The sequence below is a fragment of the Balaenoptera physalus genome (genome assembly GCF_965194825.1).
Source record: "Balaenoptera physalus genome assembly, chromosome: 16".
NCBI classification, from domain to species: Eukaryota; Metazoa; Chordata; class Mammalia; order Artiodactyla; family Balaenopteridae; genus Balaenoptera; species Balaenoptera physalus.
The window spans coordinates 34,952,439-34,975,780 of record NC_138898.1 but is presented as its reverse complement, the minus strand read 5'-3'; the positions used below and the strand labels follow the sequence as shown (position 1 = coordinate 34,975,780).

General features: G+C 37.2%; 1 protein-coding gene across 3 annotated transcripts in view; it reads right to left on the bottom strand.

Moving 5' to 3' along the window:
• Positions 1-23,342, bottom strand: part of MCM8 (minichromosome maintenance 8 homologous recombination repair factor) — a 42,680-nt gene that overhangs the window by 14,064 nt on the left and 5,274 nt on the right. For 2 of the 3 annotated variants that reach the window (XR_014254450.1, XM_082428213.1), the window contains exons 4-12: positions 22,614-22,696; positions 21,169-21,318; positions 14,317-14,420; positions 13,332-13,530; positions 9,550-9,635; positions 5,195-5,346; positions 4,755-4,950; positions 1,630-1,660; positions 566-706 (exon numbers count right to left, since the gene is read on the bottom strand). Coding sequence is in view for 2 of the 3 variants with exons in the window: in XM_082428213.1 (XP_082284339.1) it covers positions 566-706; positions 1,630-1,660; positions 4,755-4,950; positions 5,195-5,346; positions 9,550-9,635; positions 13,332-13,530; positions 14,317-14,420; positions 21,169-21,318; positions 22,614-22,696 (1,142 nt within the window). In the remaining variant the exon portion in view is untranslated. The remainder of the gene's footprint in view (positions 1-565; positions 707-1,629; positions 1,661-4,754; positions 4,951-5,194; positions 5,347-9,549; positions 9,636-13,331; positions 13,531-14,316; positions 14,421-21,168; positions 21,319-22,613; positions 22,697-23,342) is intronic. The other variant, XM_082428214.1, reaches the window with a different exon arrangement.

Here is a 23,342-nt window from a genome sequence, read left to right as displayed (position 1 = left end):
GCCAGCATAAGCCCTGGAGGGGAGAACTACTAGGCTCTGATTGGCACAGCCAAAATCATCTTGGGGACCAACAACAGACTGGTCATAGAAGTTTCCTTGTTTTAGACTCAGAAAGAAGCAGTGGAGATGGATAGGACAGATCTCTTACCTTTATCAGACTATTCTTAAAGCCCAATACAGTGTTTATGTAGTTGTATGAAGAGATAACGGGTGACCCTGCTTTACTTTCTTTAACTATTCTTTTCATAGGTGAGGTCACAACAACAAAGACTAGCAAAGCAATGCTGGATACAAAAAAGGGGGTTAGGGAAATGGTTAATATTTCACAATAGTTGACATCTTAACAGAGCAGCATGCTTGTGCAGCCTGAGTGACAGGAGACTGGCTCGATTTGAAAGGATGGCCAGATACAAATTATATATTACTCACACAAACCCCAACTCACACTACCTGACAAATAATACCCTCTGGAACACAAACACTGCATGTTTAAAGAAATTTCACTTGTGAATTTTTCATGCATTTTACAAGCAAAAGGTCAAATACTAAATGTCTGATTTCCTACCTGTAGCATCTGACTCTTTCCCAAGCCTGGGTCTCCAACAACAAGGACATGTGGGTCTCCTCGAATTGGAATTCTGTTTTTGTCATCTGCATACTTCTGGCTTCCTCCAAAGAGTGCTAATGCCAAACCTGCTTTAACAAGCTCAGATGTGAAAGGAGAGAAAAAACAAAAACAAGTGAGAAAAACATAAAGATGACTAGCAAAAGGGGTGCTCCTCCTATGTTTACAACATTTGTGTGTGGATTCTTTTTTTTAAAAGCATGACTGAACTTTGTTTTTTTTCTTTTCCTAAGAAAAGTAAGTCTAAAAATATAAACTTCTTTAATGTAAATGATTAAAAAGTGAAAATTAGAAAGCATATAAAATCAGGTACCTTAAAAGTCACTGAGTGAAGACCTACCTTGCCAGGCATTGAATCCATTCCACAAAACTGAGAAATCTTTGTTAGTTCTGCTTTAACATTTACAGTGTCCAGAGTCACTTTAAAAAAAGACCATTCCTACAAGGGACTGTAGTTTATCTCTCATATCATCCATTTATGGAGAATAATGATTCATATTAAAATATGAGGGACTTCCTTGGTGGCGCAGTGGTTAAGAATCCGCCTGCCAACGCAAGGGACACAGGTTTGAGCCCTGGTCCAGGAAGATCCCACATGCCGTGGAGCAACTAAGCGTGTGTGCCACAACTACTGAGCCTGCATTCCAGAGGCCGCAAGCCACAACTACTGAGCCCACGTGCCACAACTACTGAAGTCCGCGCACCTAGAGCCCGTGCTCTGCAACAGGAGAAGCCACCGCAATGAGAAGCCCGCGCACCGCAACAAAGAGTAGCCTCTGCTCGCCGCAACTAGAGAAAAGCCCGTGCACATCAATGAAGACCCAACGGAGCCAAAAATAAATAAATTAATTTAAAAAAATACTAAACTTTATTGCTTTAAATAAATAAATAAAAATAAAATATGAATAACTGGCCAACAGAAATGACTATTTTTTGTGAAATCTCTATATACTATTTTTGCCAAATTTATGTATTTTTGAGCAAAGATGAAGTAAAATACTTACTTCATGACCAAAAATGACAGGGCAAAGCGAGCTGAAAAACAGAATACGACTTATAAATTCTAACTTACATTTCAGTGATACACTAGAAGATCTACTTTACAATTTGCTTAACTTGCTTTCTTTAGCATCAAAATAGTAAAAAATAAAAAATGTACATCTCCTCAAACAACTCAAGAAATTTTATTCTAACAGTAAATTTATCAAAATTCTTGGTGAATCTACAAAGGGAAGAATGTTTTAAAAAGTGTGCCTGTGTAAGGGAGACAGGACACTTGTAAAGCATTTATATTACTAGCCTTTAAAATGCATCATAGGGACTTCCCTAGCGGTCCAGTGGTTAAGACTCCACGCTTCCAATGCAGGGGGCGCGGGTTCAATCCCTGGTCAGGTAACTAAGATCCCTCATGCCACATGGAGTGCCACAAAAAAAAAAAAAAAAAAGATCATAATCATGGTCTTCTACTTTAGGCTTTAGGATACAGAATTATATTTTACATGAATAGATATCTTTAGACCTGTGCAGCCAAGTCACTGAAAGAAGGAGACTAAAGGGTGAACTGAGTACATAATAAAGGGATAAAATTTCATTTTTTCAGTTCAAAGAATCAGAATAAATAAGCCCATATATGAATATATAAAGTATTATGTTGAACATAAAGAAGTAGTTCCCATTTATCAATTGTATAAACAGGAACAAAAAGGACAGGGAGGAAGAGATATAATCAGAGTTAACTGTGAATCATTATCCCTGTTAATACATGTCAACACAGAAGTTGGTGTCCTGCCACTTCCCCTTGGCAGTCATTGTTCAGCGCGCTCCTGCATGATCACTGCTGGCCTCCTACCAAGCACCTGCACCTGTCTGCCAAAGGGCTTTCTCTGGCCGCAGAAGCATCATCAGCAGGCAGGCTGGGCAGGCCAGAAGTGCTAGGGTGTCTAATATTCTCAGGAGCAGCCCCAAATCTAGGCCCTTAGATGGAAAAATACTGAGGCTAGCTCTACAGTCAAGCGTCCCAGAGGCCTCAGAAGGATTAAGCCTTTATTAAGCCTCCATTAAGGTATCATACACTAACTGCCCTCCCTTCTCTGTCTCACTTCTTCATTCCCCTCCCAGTATTTCTGGGGATCACCTCCCAAAGAAACTACATTTATGCAAATCATTGCTTCTGAAGAAACCTAAACTAAAACAGCCTTCTATTGTCTTCTCCATTCTCTTTTCATAGGCCTCAATTTGTTAATCTAGCAAGGGTTGACAACATTTTTCCTAAAGGGCCAGAAAGTAAATAGTTTCAGTTTTACTGTCTGGGTCACAACTATCCAACTTTTGTCAAAGTCAACAATCAATAATTTGTAAATAAATGGGTGGGGCTGTGCTCTAATAAAAACTTTATTTACCAAAACAAGCAGCCTGCCTAGTTTGCCAACCCCTGCAAGATTCACAAATGGAGGACCATGAAAAATTCAAGTTTTGATGTTGGAATCACAAACTTAGAACTAAAAGGTAAAAGCAAACTGTAGGAAGGAAACCCAGGTTTTTCATACTAACTTATCTTCCTTAAGTATGACAGAAGAAGGACCACTGCAAATGTTCATTTTTATTTATGACCGGTAAGAGGTACCAATCAAAGAGGTGTTTTGGTCCTCAACCAGGGTGTTCCTTGGCCACTTGCTACAGACCGCTCACCACTCCATCATTTATCCCCAGATCACATCGCCACCCTAGCTCAGAGCACCCTCTCTCCCAGGGTGGGTTTGGATGGCCATCTATTCAAAGGACATCTCTGAGGGTTCAAGGACAAAGAACCTCTGAGGAACGCTATACTTTTCCCAGCTTGCTAATTAACATATTAAAGGCAGAAAGAAAAACTGTTAAATTCTCCTCAAGCCCAAAGCCTAGGTGAAGAGAAAAGCGTGACAAGATCAATTTTTCTAATACAATGAACTTCAAAACCTCAGTTCTTTACCTGTTTGGTACAGCTACTATTCGGTCTCTCTCATTTTCTCCTATTTCTTCAAAATTATCCAAAAATTTGTCAAAATATTTCAAAATAACAGCACATTGTGTTAATTATGTTAAGTACATCATGAAATCTCATTTAATCTTCAGAACAACATTCTGAGGCAGGTATTATTATTTCTACTTTAAGAAGATAAAAATGAAGGAGAAATTAACATGCCCCAGATCACATTGGAAGTGGCTGAAGCAAGATTCTAACTCAGGTTTATCTTCTAGAAAAGGCTCGTCATCACTAAAGCAAAAACGCCTCTACACTGCTTCTTCTCTACTGCAGGGCAATAACACGGAAATAAAAAAATATTCTGAAATACTTATCAATAGTAAGTGACTTCGATGTGAATCTATTTCTTGCTTTTTAAAAGTAAACAAATGACCCCCTACACACAAGTAGTTGAAATGACTTTGTAATTCACTGTCCCATGACTCTTCTGTTAAGTAACCAGATTGTGTGATATAGTAAATTTTCCTTATTGTTTCAACTAGAGATCAGCAAACTTATCTGTAAAGGTACAAACACATAAATATCTGTGAGCCATTCTCTATCGCATCTACTCAACTCTGCCCCTGTAGCTCAAAAGCAGTCAGATACTATGTAAATGAACAAGTGTGGCTGTGTTCCAATAAAAGTTTACTTATGGATAGCAAAATTTGAACTTCATGTAGTTTTGTGTGTCATGAAATATTCTTTTAATTTTTTTCAGCTATGAAAAAATGTAAAAACCACTCAGCTTACAGGCTGTACAAAAATGGGAGATTAGCTGGATTATATCTCTTCCACCTTGTCCTTTTTGTTTGTTCCTATTTATACAATTGACAAATGCAAAATACTTCTTTATATTCAACATAATACTTCATATATTCATATATGGCCTTATTTATTCTGATTCTTTGAATTGAACTGAAAAAATGAAATTTTATCCCTTCTTTAAATATTATGTACGCAGTTCACCCCTTAGTCTCCTTCTTTCAATGACTTGGCTGCACAGGTCTAAAGATGTCTAATGAATGGTAATTTGCAAACATTTTGACTAGTTTTCAGTTACTGGTAGCCAAGAGCACTCCCAACATGCACATGATAAAATAAAACTTGAGATAACCTCATACATACTTGACAATGAGTTTAAACAGGTTTTCTTCAGATTGAATCTCCTGGATGGCATAAAGGTCCTTAAGTGAGAACTCCATCAATGTTCCATGCTTACATCCATCCTCGGAAGCTTTTGTTTTCTGTCCTTTGCTATTGCTAACAGAATTTGCTTCAATGTACAAAAGGAACATGCATTTGTCATTCTTATTTCGAGAACCTGTAAATTTCAAAGTATGATACACAATAATTGGTATTTTCATTTTCCCTACAAAGATTCAAGTAGAATGTAGAAGAAAGGCATGGTGAGCTATAAATAAACTTTTATTTTAGAGGAAAAGTTTCACCTATATAAGAATCAAGTTCTTTAAATTAATGGAAATTCAGAAGTATCTTAAAAAGGGAAAAGATGAATGCTGACAAACTACTGAGGGACAATCGAATTGAGGAAAGTTATACCACACCTTCCTCAGCATTTGAGACTTTGACAACTCCAGTGATAGTGACTGTGTCTCCTGGGACACAGCTATCCACAAGATCGTGAACAAGCTCACATTCTATTGTTCGTGGAATCCGACCTGCTTCTCGCTGATCATCAGACATCAACTCCTGGATTCTAAAAAGTTAAACAATTTTCAGTCAGTACATATACTGACTTTGGGTTATTTTGTCAACATATTAACTATTCAGGGTCCACATGGTGCTGAGCTAGATAAAGGGCAGTTAGTTTAAAAAAAAAAAAAAAAAAGAAAAAGTTCAATGGTATATCTAAAACTACTTCAGCAATTTCCAATTAAAGATGGCAGAATGGGCACATGCATTTGCCTACCTTCCCTCTAAAGTGTCCACCAAAATAACAGTCACTAAAAGAGTGAAGAGAAGTTTTGGGGCATGCAGAGGTGCCATCAACAAATAAGAGCTATTAATGAAATTTTATAAAACAGCAAATGGGAAAGTATTGATGGACAAAATAAAATGAATTCCAGAATACACACGGGAAAAATTTACAAGGGTACAAGAGAAGTGGGAGCCAATGTTCTCAGCCCTAGAGAGGCTTCTAAGTTGGAGGTGGCAGGAATGGAGAGTGGGAGCAGATGGCTGAAACAAAACAGGATAATCAACTGAAAGACAAGTCGCAGAATAGCTGTTCAGAAATTATTTGGAAGGTGGGTGGATAGGTGGGTAGGAGAAGAATGAGGGCATCCCAGGAAAGCCATCAGGCTTCCCCACCTGGCAAAAACCAGAGCACTGTTTTAAGGAAACAGAGCCATCTACTCTATGAGGGGAACTAAGGTGTCCAGAGAGGATATCAGAGCTCCAGCATAAGCCTCCTCATTCTGGCATTTGAGGAGCCCAAGCCAAATTCAAAAACACATTCATAAAGCAAAATCTGGTAGTCAAAACCCTACCCTCTATCCAGGGATGAGGCTTTTTGAAGAAAAACTCCTACCTAAAAAATAGCAAAGGAAACCTATCCTACCTACTCCAAATAATTTCTCATTCCTCATCAGATATTTGAGGATGAAATGGCAATAATTAAAGAAGGAGAAGAGCATTAAAAACAAAGAAAAAACTGCTTAAGAGTTTCTGAGAAAATGTTACCATCATAAAACAAGAATGAGCTGCTATGAAAAAGAAACTATTGGAAAACAAGTGTGAGATCAGAAAAATTAAAGACATGTATATAAAAATCAAACACTTATAGAAGGGATACAAGCAAAAGCCAAAAAAGTCTAGAAAAGAGCATAAAGAAAACAAAGGGTGAAGGACAAACAACTGAATGGATACACCTAATAAGAAGCCCAAAGAGAGAAAACAGAAAATAGATATTCTAGAGTTGAAGGGCCAATCAGTATCAAGCAGGATGAAGACACGATTAGATAGACTCAGACATTTTCAGAACACCATGGATAAAAAGATGACGAAGAGTAGGAAAAGTGCTAAACAACAAAGTTATAGTCCAAATATGAAGCATATTAAAATATGGGATAATTCAGTGGAGTATAAGAAAAGAATCCATTTTGATTTTGATGCTTGGATCATTTTCCTTTAAGGGGCAAAAAGCCAACAAAACAAAACAACCCAGTGACACAAATTACATTTCTTTCTCTTGGCATCTGATCACCTGACTTGATTCTCTGTTGAACAATATTTACGTTATCATAAAAATGTAAGTGCTGTTTGTTGGTTTCATTAGCTACGACCTATGAATAAAACATGGAAGATAATTCTCATTAGAAAACAGAAATAAACCTTGACAATTTAAAAGTAACGTCATACAGAAAAAAGTCTAGAGGTGGAAGGGGGAGAAGGGACAGCAGGTACCATGTCTCTAACATCCTCAGCTCACAGAGTGGATGAGTAAAGTGAAGGAATAGACATAAGAATGTTATCTAGAATTATGTATAAGGCAACAAGAAGTTGTGGGAACTGTGGCCTTCTATGCTGATTGGCTTTTTAAAAACATACACATTACTTTAAAACTTTTTAATTTAATCACTTAAATGATGAATGTAAGTACAAACCCTGCTCCATGGTTACCCACTACTTTCACCCTCAATGCATATTTAAACACTGGCGAACTGCAATGAGAAGTGTCAGAGTGACACAACATGCTAACGTCACCTTGCTTTAAAAAAGTATATTTTTAGGGACTTCCCTGCTGGTGCACTGGTTAAGAATCCACCTGCCAATGCAGGGGACACGGGTTCGATCCCTGGTCCGGGAAGATCCCACATGCCGTGGAGCAACTAAGCCTGTGCGCCACAACTACTGAGCCTGCTCTCTAGAGCCTGCGAGCCACAACTACTGAAGCCCGCATGCCTAGAGCCCGTGCTCCACAACAAGACAAGCCACCGCAATAAGAAGCCGGCATGCTGCAACAAAGAGTAGCCCCCACTCGCCAGAACTAGAGAAAGCCTGCACGCAGCAACAAAGACCCAAAGCAGCCAAGAAAAAAAAGGAAAAACAGTATACTTTTTGACTTTTCTTATTAAAAGAACACATATTTCTATGTGTCACCTTTGTAAAAATTTAAAAACACAGATAAACAGAAAGAAGAAAGTAACAATTACTTTCATCTCACCTCCCAGACAGTATACTCTCAACATGTTTTTGTATTTACCAGTGTTTTTTTTTTTTAAATAAAGTCAGTATTGTACAGTAGAGAACATTCTGTGACCTGCTTTATCACTAACTTCATTGTAAACATTTTTGGATGTCATTTCAAAACACTCTCCTACATCATCATAATTAGTGGCTATACAATAATTCATAATATCATCCTTTTTATAATATTTTCTTCAGATGTTTAGGTTATTCTCCATTTTTGGTTATCAACACTGTGAAAACATACTTTCAGCAAGCTATTTCTGCACATACTGTGACTGTCTTCATCAGGTGAACTTTTAGAACTGGGACTGCTGCAACTGTTAAGGCTTCCGATTCTGATATACACAATAAAGCTGTCACCTTGACTCATCCAAACATTTCAATGCACTAGTTGAGAAACAATAACTTAATTCCTTATGGCCATCCAAGCTAGGGCTCAGAAAAAACTGAAACTGAATTTACTGTATATGGCAGGAAGGAGGCCTTTCTTCTAGGGCAAAAAATCATTTTATATACCTATATAGTAATAGAATAAAACAATTAATTATGTAAGCTAATATTGCATTAACAAAGTTTTACTATAACTAACTCATTTAAAATGAACCTGAGCAATACCTTACTTTTAAAAACTCAAGAAAAGGATTTAAACGTCCTCCTTTTCTCAGTCATCTACCCCTAAGTTTGATTTCCTAATATTAGGAGATGATCATTCAAATCCAGTTAAAATATTTAAGCCTATTTTTAGTCTGTTTTTACCTGAAAACAAAGAAATTTTGTTCAAATAATTAAGTCACTCCGAATCTTCTATGCATCTACTGTGAACCTTATAGCACCTTTAAGGCCCTCACCACCCCCTTCAGTGGTGAAAGTGCTATAGACATGGGCTGGAAACCAGGCTCCCCTACATGATCACACTCAAGAGTTTTAAACATTTCATCTTTTATAAAATGGAGTGTCTGTAAAGATCTCAGCATAGTGCACAGTTAATTATTGTATATATTGGTCTTGGTTTTTATAGGGCATTAGGAGGTCAAGCTAGGACAGGGCTTGGTAGCAATCTACTTCACTTTTCCCCTATGTTCTTAGTTTTCAAAGACCATCTGTTTCAGCCAAGTTTCCTGGATAGCACCCTGACTTCAAAACTACCCATTATTTTATATTTAGGGATAAGTTATGGGACTACAGCCAGAAAAAAATGGAATAAATTGTTAAAAATATACACACATAGAGAAAACTATCTGACTTTAAAAAAAACCCAGTTTTTTTTAATCACCTATAGAAAATGTCTCATGGATATTGTGAACATAAAATGAAACATATCTATTTCTAAGGGATTCTCTATTTTAAAACTTCAAAACAATATTATTTCTAGGATATCACATTATGGAACGAAACATACAGCTTTGCTTATATATACATCCAATTCAATGAGTCACATAAATGAGATATAAAATGATAAATGATTTCCCAATAGCAAAAGGACATAATACTTGCACATTAAATCCTTTCTGGAATCTGATAGAAAACAAATCTCAAATAAAGACAATTGTCACTCCAACACATAACTCTGCACCAAGTCAACCTTTTACTATATACTTTATCACAATCTACAGATAAGAATCAAAGTATAATACAGGAATACTGTAGATTTACTTGGCAGTATGAGAGCTCTAAAACCTGCCTTTTATTTAATAGTCTGATTGCTTACTTGATTGACTGCCAGTCCATTGTAGCTGTGAGAGGAGAGCTTCGGAGAGCAGTAAATGACTTCCCTCGACATGCAGGCACAGGACACTGCAACAAGATTAATTCGCATTTAAATTTTGATAGACTACAATCATATCTCAGGAAAATTCAAGTTAAAATGCTTCATTTAGTATTGGTTTAAAAGTTGGTCCCAGAATGGTATTAAAGGAAGATGAACTAAAAGCTGCAATGACTTTCTATTTCCTTCTGTACTGATTTTGTTTTTGAGGCACTTTTTCAGCTGGTCCCTCTTGATGACTGCTCTTATTCTTTCTGCTGTGGGTATGCAAGTCTCTTTACACACCTGTCACACCAAGCACTTATTCCTTCCTTTGTGCCCAAGTAGTCTCCCAATCCTTGAACATTCCCTTGTATCCTGTCCCACATACCCAGCCCCAATCCTCTCCTTTTCAAAAGCCTTTCCTGGGTCTTCTTTAATCCCCAATTCTCCTATCTAACCTCCTTTTGCACTGTTTGTATAGTACAATATTTATTGTACCACACAGGCAGTCCTCAACATGTAAGTCAGTTGTGTTCAAGTTTTCGTAAGTCATTTGTTTGCTGTTTGTACCTCAAGATGCATTTATAAATACAGAGACTGTGGCAGACTGTGTTTTCCAAATACGGTTGTAATAGTATCTCCCTTCAAACCTTTCTAGAACCTTGCCACTCCCCTATAAAGAGCTGGAGTCTAATTTCCCCCTCCTGGGATGTGGACAGGCTTGTGACTCACTCTGTAACCAACCGAATGTGACAGAGTAATGCTGCCTGACCTCTGAGGCTGCCTCAAAAGAGGCAAAGCCATTTCTGCCTGTCAGCTGGACCTCTGTCTCTTGAAGCTATTGGCAGTCATGTGAGCAGAATGAGCGTCCTGAGCTGCCATACTGTGTGCAAGAAGCCAAAACCAGCCCACATAGAAAGACAACGCGGAGGAGAGATGCTGGCCAGTGCCCAGTCAGTCCAGTCGCTTGTTGTTCCAGCTCCATAAGAGACCAAGAGCCAGAAGTACCCAGACAACCAGTTCTTCCAAACTCCTGACCCACAGACATCATGTGAAATAATAAAATGATTGTTGTTATTTTGAGCTACTAGGCCGTAGGGTGATTAGTTATGCAGCAATAGTGACTGGAACAACTGTCTTTCTGATCACTTTGATTCACTGAGGTTCAGACACGAGTAATCAAGTCAGCGTTACTACCTACTGTATTAGAGGGCATGGAAATACCTTGACAAAATAATGTTTACAGAAAATATCCAATTTAAATCAGGATTTAAATTCTGTCCTTGCCAGGGAATTCTCTGGAGGCCCAGTTGTTAAGACTGTGCTTTCACTGCTGAGGTCACAGGTTCAATCCCTGGTCAGGGAACTAAGATTCCACAAAACGAGCAGTGTGGCCAAAGGGAAAAAAAAAAAATCTGGCCTCTCTGACCTAAAGGCAGTCCTGAATCTTAAGCCGAAATAGTAGGTGACACCCATTTACCAACACCATTGATTATTCAGAACCAATAGCTGAATCTAACATACTCTGTTCTTCCTAAAAGAGAAGGAAGCCTTAGGAATTTCAATCTGAGTAAAAATGTAATAAATGTTAAACTTATTAAAGTCTAAGGATGATAAAGGCAACTCTGGAAAAGAAGAATCGGTATGGCAAGTCTTCCTACCTTATCAAAAGTTTTAATAAGGTCAATGTAAATAGGATTGTGTAGACCTGGTACAGGACCAGTGAAATAATACAGACTCACATGTCTACAGGAGCACAGTGTACTACAGATGATGTATTACACATCAGTAGAAACAGAGGGCTTAATTAATAAATGGTGATAACTGGCTTTCCACCTAAAAGAATAAAATTAGATCCTTAGCTTTATGCCATTCAAAAAATTAAATTTCAGATGGACGAAAGATCTAAATAGAAAAAACAAGACTTAAAAGTATTGGAAGAAAATGTAAGAGAGATGTTTATAATGAGTGAGTGAGGGAGGCCTTCTCAAGCCATGCAGAAAATGTAAAAGTCATAGGAAAAAGACTGATCAATTTAACCATGTCAAAATGTATTGATAAAACTCTAAAACAAAAAATGTAGGGACTTCCCTGGTGGCACAGTGGTTAAGAATCTGCCTGCCAATGCAGGGGACACGGGTTCGAGCCCTGGTCTGGGAAGATCCCACATGCCACGGAGCAATTAAGCCCGTGCGCCACAACTACTGAGCCTGTGCTCCAGAGTCCGTGAACCACAGCTACTGAAGCCCGTGCACCTAGAGCCCGTGCTCCCCAACAAGAGGAGCCACCACAATGAGAAGCCCGCGCACTGCAACAAAGAGTAGCCCCTGCTCTCAGCAACTAGAGAAAACCCACGTGCAACAGCAAAGACCCAATACAGCCAAAAGTTAAATAAATGAATAAATAAATAAATTTAAAAAAAAATGTACCACAAAGTTAAAAGATAAACTAAAGACTGGGAGAAAATATCTATAATGTAAGAAATCAATGCTCAGTATCTAGAATTCATAAAGAACTCCTATCAACAGTATAAACAGAAAAATGAATAGAAAATTCAATAAAGAAAGAAACTGAATGGCCAATAAAGATGTGAAAAGATGCTCAAACATAACAGAAATCACAGAAATTCATATTAAAAATGAAATACCATTTTACACCCACCAGTCTGGCAAAAATTTAAAAACCTAACAATACCAAGTGTTAATGAAAATATGGGGAAATGGTAATCACTTGACACCACCAGCAGGGGTGTAAGTTGACACCAACATTCTGGAAAGTACTTTGGCAACATCTAAAAAAGTTAAAAATAAGCATAGCATATAACCGAGAAATTCCTCTGCTAAGGAGACATGTACAAGAATGTTCTCTGCAGCATTATTTGAAATTATGAAAAACTGGAAACAGCACAATGTCTGCCAAAAGCATGGAAAAACAGTGGCTATTCATTTACTCCACCCAACAAATGAAAGAATTAGATATGTATTAAGATAGGTAGAACTCCAAAATAACCAAATGAAAAAAAGTTGTAATTTGTTACATTCAGTATATCATTTACGTAAACATAAACAAAACAAATCCTACATATATAGTCAAGTATGAAAATGTAGACTTGAGGAATACATGCTGATTTCAGAATAGTGGCTCTAGGGGTGGAACAAAGTTAATGGAACAGAGGAGGGAAACAAAGAGACTTTACCTTTATAACACTTAATATTTTTTGTTAAAAAAATTAGCTAAATATTTGCCAACTCATAATGGTAGTATACAGATATTAGTTACATTATTCTCTACACTTTTCTATAGTTTTAAAATTTATAGTTTAAAAAAAAAGTTAACAAAAAAGGAATGCATCACTTTCCAACAGAAGAATAAAGGAAAGAAAACAATATGTGTACCTATTAAGTCAAAATATAAAAATATGAATGGAAAGAATACAAATTAACTTCAGGATAATGACTGTCTCTCGGAATGGTACAAGCAAGGGGTAAAAAAAGACAAAAGCTGTACCAGTAATGCTTTCCCTCTTTCAAGATACAGCTGGAACTGGAAAAATGTAAATTCTGAGTGGTGGGTAGAGATGTTTCAATTATTTATTTTCTGTACCTTGAAGTATTTTATAATTTAAAAACTGAAAATAAACAATAAAAATAAGCTCTGTATTTAGAAACACTGGGAAATGTTTTCTGTAAATTGATTTGCCTTCTTTACCAAGATAAGGAAGTAGTTAAAGAACATGGTATCACCTTTGTGGGAAGATTATATTTTCCATCTGGAAGAGAAAAACTCTGAATTTCTCCACATGCAGCACAAAGAAAAGCCATCTTGGTACAAAGAGGCTTTATATTACTGACACGAACCACTGTCCCTCTCAGAGCAATGTATTTTCCATAGTAATTTGCTCGGACATTCTTGAGCTGTGTTAAGGGCTCATAGTTGTATACCCTAAAAACAAAAACGGGAACATATTTATCTATACATTTACAATGAGCAGAAAGCTGAGGTTGTCTGCATTTTCACAAGTCCCTTTTAGAAGCAATTATGGAATTCTCAAACCATATCACCCCCATATATATCAGGAATTTTACAAGTACTAAATCATTCTTAAAAATAAAAAAAGTTAAATCTTCCCTTTTCCTCTTCTCTCACTGGCTGTTCTCTAGGGAAAAAGGAAAAAAATAATGCCAAAAGGAAAGTCTCAGATTCAGCAACTTCTGAGTCTCCAACTTCTTTTTCAAGAAATGTTAGGAAATGTCTTTTTTAAATTCTAAGGAAAAAAAACCAAACAACCTTGATGATTACTTTATTCATCTCTTCTAATGAGAATTTAAAATCTTATAATACAATAAAAAGTTGAATTCAAGAAAAAATTCCATTTGTTCTCTGTGTTTAATAGAAATCTAATAATTTTAACAAAATTTAATCACACCACTTAGTGTATCACATGGATTATTAAAGGTAAATAGCAGGGTCTTAATAAGCATACATCCAAAATCAATGCTTACAAAAATTTGCAGGTTCACAAATCAACTTATTTAGGCAGAAAAAGCTTATTTCTATCACGATCTCTTCAAATTCAGCAGGTTCACTTGGGTGTGATGACCAATGAATTAGCAAGAAACTCATATGCTTTTTACTGATTTCTTTGGCTTTATAAAATGAGGTTCTCACTCTTAAATAGTCTTTAATGCCTTTTTCTGAATAATAATTCAATATCAGCAAATTCCTCACCTTGAATGAATGTGTGGCACATTTACCATTGTTTCCCCATTTCTAGACAATCCTTCTTGGGCTTGTAACTCAGCTGCATGCCTTTCAAGATCCTTAGTTAACACCTAGACAAGACAGACATTTACTCAAAAGTTTGAAAACAAGATATCTTCTTGAAGCAGAACACTTTTATAGAGAATATGAAGTTAAGAATATAAACAGCTACCCACCACCTCCCATCAAGAGCCTCCCATCAAGCCTCTTAGATAGCCTCAACCACCAGAGGGCAGACAGCAGAAGCAAGAAAAACTACAATCCTGCAGCCTGTGGAACAAAAACCACATTCACAGAAAGACAGACAAGATGAAAAGGCAGAGGGCTATATACCAGATGAAGGAACAAGATAAAAACCCAGAAAAACAACTAAATGAAGTGGAGATAGGCAACCTTCCAGAAAAAGAATTCAGAATAATGATAGTGAAGATGATCCAGGACCTCGGAATAAGAATGGAGGCAAAGATTGAGAAGATGCAAGAAATGTTTAACAAAGACCCAGAAGAATTAAAGAACAAACAAACAGAGATGAACAATACAATAACTGAAATGAAACCTACACTAGAAGGAATCAATAGCAGAATAACTGAGGCAGAAGAACGGATAAGTGACCTGGAAGACAGAATGGTGGAATTCACTGCTGCAGAACAGACTAAAGAAAAAAGAATGAAAAGAAATGAAAACAGCCTAAGAGACCTCTGGGACAATATTAAATGCAACAACATTCACGTTATAGGGGTCTCAGAAGAAGAAGACAGAGAGAAAGGACCAGAGAAAATATTTGAAGAGATTATAGTCGAAAACTTCCCTAACATGGGAAAAGAAACAGCCACCCAAGTCCAGGAAGCACAGCGAGTCCCATACAGGATAAAACAAAGGAGAAACACACCGAGACACATAGCAATCAAATTGGCAGAAATTAAAGACAAAGGAAAATTATTGAAAGGAGCAAGGGAAAAATGGCAAATAACATACAAGGGAACTCCCATAAGGTTTACAGCTGATTTCTCAGCAGAAACTCTACAAACCAGAAGGGAGTGGCATGATATACTTAAAGTGATGAAAGGGAAGAACCTACAACCAAGATTACTCTACCCAGCAAGGATCTCATTTAGATTCGATGGAGAAATCAAAAGCTTTACAGACAAGCAAAATCTAAGAGAATTCAGCACCACCAAACCAGCTCTACAACAAATGCTAAGGAACTTCTCTAAGTGGGAAACACAAGAAAAGAAAAGGACCTACAAAAACAAACCCAAAACAATTAAGAAAATGGTCATAGGAACATACATATCGATAATTACCTTAAACGTGAATGGATTAAATGCTCCAACCAAAAGACACAGGCTTGCTGAATGGATACAAAAACAAGACCCATATATATGCTGTCCACAAGAGACCCACTTCAGACCTAGGGACACATACAGACTGAAAGGGAGGGGATGGAAAAAGATATTCCATGCAAATGGAAATCAAAAGAAAGCTGGAGTAGCTATACTCATATCAGATAAAATAGACTTTAAAATAAAGAATGTTACAAGAGACAAGGAAGGACACTACATAATGATCAAGGGATCAATCCAAGAAGAAGATATAACAATTATAAATATATATGCACCCAACATAGGAGCACCTCAATACATAAGGCAACTGTTAACAGCTATAAAAGAGGAAATCGACAGTAACACAATAATAGTGGGGGACTTGAAAACCTCACTTACACCAATGGACAGATCATCCAAAATGAAAACAAATAAGGAAACAAAAGCTTTAAATGACACAACAGACCAGATAGATTTAATTGATATTTACAGGACACTCCATCCAAAACCAGCAGATTACACTTTCTTCTCAAGTGCACACAGAACATTCTCCAGGATAGATCACATCTTGGGTCACAAATCAAGCCTCAGTAAATTTAAGAAAATTGAAATCATATCAAGCATCTTTTCTGACCACAACGCTATGAAATTAGAAATGAATTACAGGGAAAAAACCGTAAAAAACACAAACACATGGAGGCCAAACAAAACGTTACTAAATAATCAAGAGATCACTAAAGATATCAAAGAGGAAATCAAAAAATACCTAGAGACAAATGACAATGATAACCCGACAATCCAAAACCTATGGGATGCAGCAAAAGCAGTTCTAAGAGGCAAGTTTATAGCTATACAAGCCTACCTCAAGAAACAAGGAAAATCTCAAATAAACAATCTAACCTTACACCTAAAGGAACTAGAGAAAGAAGAACAAACAAAACCCAAAGTTAGCAGAAGGAAAGAAATCATAAAGATCAGAGCGGAAATAAATGAAATAGAAACAAAGAAAACAATAGCAGAGATCAATAAAACTAAAAGCTGGTTCTTGAGAAGATAAACAAAATTGATAAGCCATTAGCCAGACTCATCAAGAAAAGGAGGGAGAGGACTCAAATCAATAAAATTAGAAACGAAAAAGGAGAAGTTACAACAGATACGGCAGAAATACAAAGCATCCTAAGAGACTACTACAAGCAACTCTATGCCAATAAAATGGACAACCTGGAAGAAATGGACAAATTCTTAGAAAGGTATAACCTTCGAAGACTGAACCAGGAAGAAACAGAAAATATGAACAGACCAATCACAAGTAATGAAATTGAAACTGTGATTAAAAATCTTCCAACAAACAAAAGTCCAGGACCAGATGGCTTCACAGGTGAATTCTATCAAACATTTAGAGAAGAGCTAACACCCATCCTTCTCAAACTCTTCCAAAAAATTGCAGAGGAAGGAACACTCCCAAACTCATTCTATGAGGCCACCATCACTCTGATACCAAAACCAGACAAAGATACTACAAAAAAAGAAAATTACAGACCAATATCACTGATGAATGTAGATGCAAAAATCCTCAACAAAATACTAGCAAACAGAATCCAACAACACATTAAAAGGATCATACACCATGATCAAGTGGGATTTATCCCAGGGATGCAAGGATTCTTCAATATACGCAAATCAATCAATGTGATACACCATATTAACAAATTGAAGAAGAAAACCATATGATCATCTCAATAGATGCAGAAAAAGCTTTTGACAAAATTCAACACCCATTTATGATAAAAACTCTCCAGAAAGTGGGCATAGAGGGAACCTACCTCAACATAATAAAGGCCATATACGACAAACCCACAGCAAACATCATTCTCAACGGTGAAAAACTGAAAGCATTTCCTCTAAGATCAGGAATGAGACAAGGATGTCCACTCTCACCACTATTATTCAACATAGTTTTGGAAGTCCTAGCCACAGCAATCAGAGAAGAAAAAGAAATAAAAGGAATACAAATTGGAAAAGAAGAAGTAAAACTGTCACTGTTTGCAGATGACATGATACTATACATAGAGAATCCTAAAGATGCCACCAGAAAACTACTAGAGCTAATCCATGAATTTGGTAAAGTTGCAGGATACAAAATTAATGCACAGAAATCTCTTGCATTCCTATACACTAATGATGAAAAATCTGAAAGAGAAATTATGGAAACACTCCCATTTACCATTGCAACAAAAAGAATAAAATACCTAGGAATAAACCTACCTAGGTAGACAAAAGACCTGTATGCAGGAAACTATAAGACACTGATGAAAGAAATTAAAGATGATACCAACAGATGGAGAGATATACCATGTTCTTGGATTGGAAGAATCAATATTGTGAAAATGACTATACTACCCAAAGCAATCTACAGATTCAGTGCAATCCCTATCAAATTACCAATGGCATTTTTTACGGAACTAGAACAAATCATCTTAAAATTTGTATGAAGACACAAAAGACCCTGAATAGCCAAAGCAGTCTTGAGGGAAAAGAGCGGAGCTGGAGGAATCAGGCTCCCTGACTTCAGACTATACTACAAAGCTACAGTAATCAAGACAATATGGTACTGCCACAAAAACAGAAACATAGATCAATGGAACAAGATAGAAAGCCCAGAGATAAACCCATGCACCTACGGTCAACTAATCCATGACAAAGGAGGCAAAGATAGACAATGGAGAAAAGACAGTCTCTTCAATAACCGGTGCTGGGAAAACTGGACAGCTACATGTAAAAGAATGAAATTAGAATACTCCCTAACACCATACACAAAAATAAACTTAAAATGGATTTGAGACCTAAATGTAAGACCGGACACTATAAAACTCTTAGAGGAAAACGTAGGAAGAACACTCTTTGACATAAATCACAGCAAGATCTTTTTTGATCCACCTCCTAGAGTAATGGAAATAAACACAAAAATAAACAAATGGGACCTAATGAAACTTCAAAGCTTTTGCACGGGAAAGGAAACCATAAGCAAGACGAAAAGACAACCCTCAGAATGGGAGAAAATATTTGCAAACGAATCAATGGACAAAGGATTAATCTCCAAAATATATAAACAGCTCATTCAGCTCAATATTAAAGAAACAAACAACCCAATCCAAAAATGGGCAGAAGACCTAAATAGACATTTCTCCAAAGAAGACATACAGATGGCCAAGAAGCACAACATCACTAATTATTAGAGAAATGCAAATCAAAACTACAGTGAGGTATCACCTCACACCAGTTAGAATGGGCATCATCAGAAAATCTACAAACAACAAATACTGGAGAGGGTGTGGAGAAAAGGGAACCCTCTTGCACTGTTGGTGGGAATGTAAATTGATACAGCCACTATGGAGAACAATATGGAGGTTCCTTAAAAAACTAAAAATAGAATTACCATATGATCCAGCAATCCCACTACTGGGCATATACCCAGAGAAAACCGTAATTCAAAAAGACACATGCACCCCAATGTTCACTGCAGCACTATTTACAATAGCCAGGTCATGGAAGCAACCTAAATGCCCATCAACAGACGAATGGATAAAGAAGTTGTGGTACATATATACAATGGAATATTACTCAGCCATAAAAAGGAACGAAACTGAGTCATTTGTTGAGACGTGGATGGATCTAGAGACTGTCATACAGAGTGAAGTAAGTCAGAAAGAGAAAAACAAATATCGTATATTAACGCATGTATATGGAACCTAGAAAAATGGTACAGATGAATCAGTTTGCAGGGCAGGAATAGAGACACGGATGTAGAGAACAAACGTATGGACACCAAGGGGGGAAAACTGCGGTGGGGTGGGGATGGTGGTGTGCTGAATTGGGCGATAGGGACTGACATGTATACACTGATGTGTATAAAATTGATGATTGATTAAAAAAAAAAAGAATATAAACAGTTCAGAACAGCGCATTAACAGAACTCTAACTGCCCTTTAAAATTCTGATATTTAATTATGATTACTTATTTTATAGTGGATTATGTTTAACCTGGGGTTTTGCTGTCCTTGGACTGGAAAACTCCAGCATCCCTGTCTGCTCCCTTCTGTGTCAACTAAACCTAGTATTAAAAGTCCTTACAGTAGCCCCCCAAAGCTATTCTGGATGGATTCTGGTGAAAAAATATTTTCTACTTCTCCAAATTCAGTGATTAAGATAAAGAAAATAAAGATGACTTTTGAAATAACCAATATTTACTTCCTTGGCATTTGACATTAAGTAAAATAAATATTTAACATCTACTTGTATACAAAGCAGTATGCTGCCAGTCTGAAAAAATGAGATGCAAATATGCAGCTATAATTGCTACCATAAAGATTTACAGACAAAAAACCATGTGAGTTTTGAAAAGGGGTCATGAGAAAGGTTTCAGAGTGACAACTGAGTTAGGCCCAAGACATTTGGACATGTGAGGCAAGGGGCGTTCTATGCCAAATGGACAGCACGTGTAAGAATCCTAGAGGGAGCTTAGTTTAGCTGGATGGCAGTGAATTTAGGAGAGCAGGGAGAGGAAGTTGAACCAGGTTATGGAAGGCTTTCAATGCCACACAAAGGGTTTGGATATCATTTGGCAGGAAAGAGTCACCACAGTTTCCAAGGACAAATCGTGTTTTACCATGTATGGCAACAGTTAAGGAAAGATAATGAAGTCTTACGACAGAGGCTGTAAGCATGGAAAAGAGGTGGATTTAAGAGATATTTTAGAAATAGAAGTGAAAGGATGTGGTAGTTTAGACATGAAGAACTAATGAGAGGGATTTCCCTGGTGGCGCAGTGGTTAAAAATCCACCTGCCAATGCAGGGGACACAGGTTCGAGCCCTGGTCCGGGAAGATCCCACACGCCACGGAGCAACTAAGCCTGTGTGCCACAACTACTGAACCTGCGCTCTAGAGCCTGTGAGCCACAAGTACTGAGCCTGCGCGCCACAACTACTGAAGCCCGTGCGCCTAGAGCCTGTGCTCCGCAACAAGAGAAGCCACCGCAGTGAGAAGTCCATGCACCGCAACGAAGAGTAGCCCCTGCTCGCCGCAACTAGAGAAAGCCTGCGTGCAACAACAAAGACCCAACACAGCCAAAAATAAATAAATAAATAAATAAATTAATTAAAAAAAAAAAAAACTAATGAGCAAGAGGAGTCTGAAGACAACAGCCAAGGTTCCCAGCCTTGGGTCACTAGCAGTGTATACATCTTTGCAACGAATCTTTGTAATAAACCCTCACCTGGATACCCTGACCTCTTCTGCTCTATGTCCAGTCCTCAGTACCACTTTAAGACCCACCCTAAACCCCACCACGCCTATGAAGTCTTCCTCTGACAGGATAGCAACCTTTCAGTTCTAGCAAAGGTCTGTTGGTAGAAACTAAGAATCCTTTAGAGAAGGTACTGTTAACTGTGAAATCTTCCTTTAAAATTTTGACAACAGTCTCACAAAATCAACACTTACCTGATGTATTGCCAGACCCATGCACGCCAGGGTTTTCTCAGGTGTATCCCTTAATTCATTTGCTATATTTGGTATCAATTTAGCTATTTCGTCATCTTTTGTCAGTTCTTTAAAATCCACCAAAATACTTCCCTTTCTTTCTATTTCATCCTATAAAATATTAAGGTATGAAAATAACGATTGCTTTTTTACCATGTATGAGCATTCAATCACATACTTTGAGGAAGCATATAATGTTAATATAGTGATAATATCAGCTCATGCAGCTCAATAATAAAAAAAGAAACCCAATCAAAAAATGGGCATAAGACCTAAATAAACATTTCTCCAAAGAAGACACACAGATGGCCAAGAAGCACGTGAAAAGATGCTCAACATCACTAATTATTAGAGAAACGCAAATCAAAACTACAGTGAGGTATCACCTCACACCAGTTAGAATGGGCATCATCAGAAAATCTACAAACAACAAATGCTGGAGAGGGTGTGGAGAAAAGGGAACCCTCTTGCACTGTTGGTGGGAATGTAAATTGATACAGCCACTATGGAGAACAATATGGAGGTTCCTTAAAAAACTAAAAATAGAATTACCATATGATCCAGCAATCCCACTACTGGGCATATACCCAGAGAAAACCGTAATTCAAACAGACACATGCACCCCAATGTTCACTGCAGCACTATTTACAATAGCCAGGTCATGGAAGCAACCTAAATGCCCATCAACAGATGAATGGATAAAGAAGATGTGGTACATATATACAATGGACTATTACTCAGCCATAAAAAGGAACGAAATTGGGTCATTTGTAGAGACATGGATGAATTTAGAGACTGTCATACAGAGTGAAGTAAGTCAGAAAGAGAAAAACAAATATCGTATATTAACGCATACATGTGGAACCTAGAAAAATGGTACAGATGAACCGGTTTGCAGGGCAGAAATAGAGACACAGATGTAGAGAACAAACGTATGGACACCAAGGTGGGGAAAGTGGCGGGGGTGGGTGGTGGTGGTGGGATGAATTGGGAGATTGGGATTGACATGTATACACTAATATGTATAAAGCAGATAACTAATAAGAACCTGCTATATAAAAAATAAATAAAATAAAATTCAAAAATTAAAAAAAGAATATGTGATAATAAGTACTATAAGTTTTGTGCCAAGCACAGTTCTAATATTTAAAATGTATTAACTTATTTATGTCTCTTAACAACCCTTTGTGGTAGGTATTAATAATACTCTCATACTCTAATGATAGATGAGAAAACACACAAAAGAAAGTAATTCACCAAAGTCCACACTGCTGGTAAGTGGGAAGCTAGCAGCTGGACCAAGGCAGTCCAGTGTCTATAACCACAATCACTAGCACCTCAAATACACTGTTCAATAAGATGACACATAAAGGTGGACTAGTAGCTTTGTTATGCAAGAACTTTACCTTATCGTATAAATCAATACGCCTTGTGAAAAAGTTTTCAAATGCTTGAATCTTCTCAATAAAAGGAGAGCTGTCGCTGTAAACTAATCCAACAAATATGGCATCAGCACTAATAAAAATTACACACGTACAAGTATATTTTTCATGAGACAGAAGAAATAGTATATACATGGTAGATGACTTCTAACTGCTGTACAGTCTGATTACATTTAGATAAGAACTGGTATAGAATGTAAACATAAGATTCTAAAACAAGTTTAGGTCTGCATAATCTAAAATGCAGATAGGAAGTGTCTCTCTCTAAAAGCACCAATATCTGAAAATCTTTACATTGAGCTGTGACACCTAGTAAGATCTACTAGTTCAAACAGCTTACATAATAAAGCGAAAACTTAAGCCGCTAGCACAGGTAGATCAGCTCCATGCTCTGTGACCACCTAGAGGGGTGGGATAGGGAGGGTGGGAGGGAGACGCAAGAGGGAGGGGATATGGGGATATATGTATACGTATAGCTGATTCAGTTTGTTATACAGCAGAAACTAACACAACGTTGTAAAGCAATTATACTCCAATAAAGATGTTAAAAAATAAATAAATAAAATATGTTGAGGTTTAAAAAAATTTTTTTAAAGCCAAATCTTAGCACACTAACTAAACTCTTACTTCTTTGCAAAGAAAATCCTACTAGTCCAAATAGCCATTTGTCAAATCCTTTCCTGAGATCAGGAG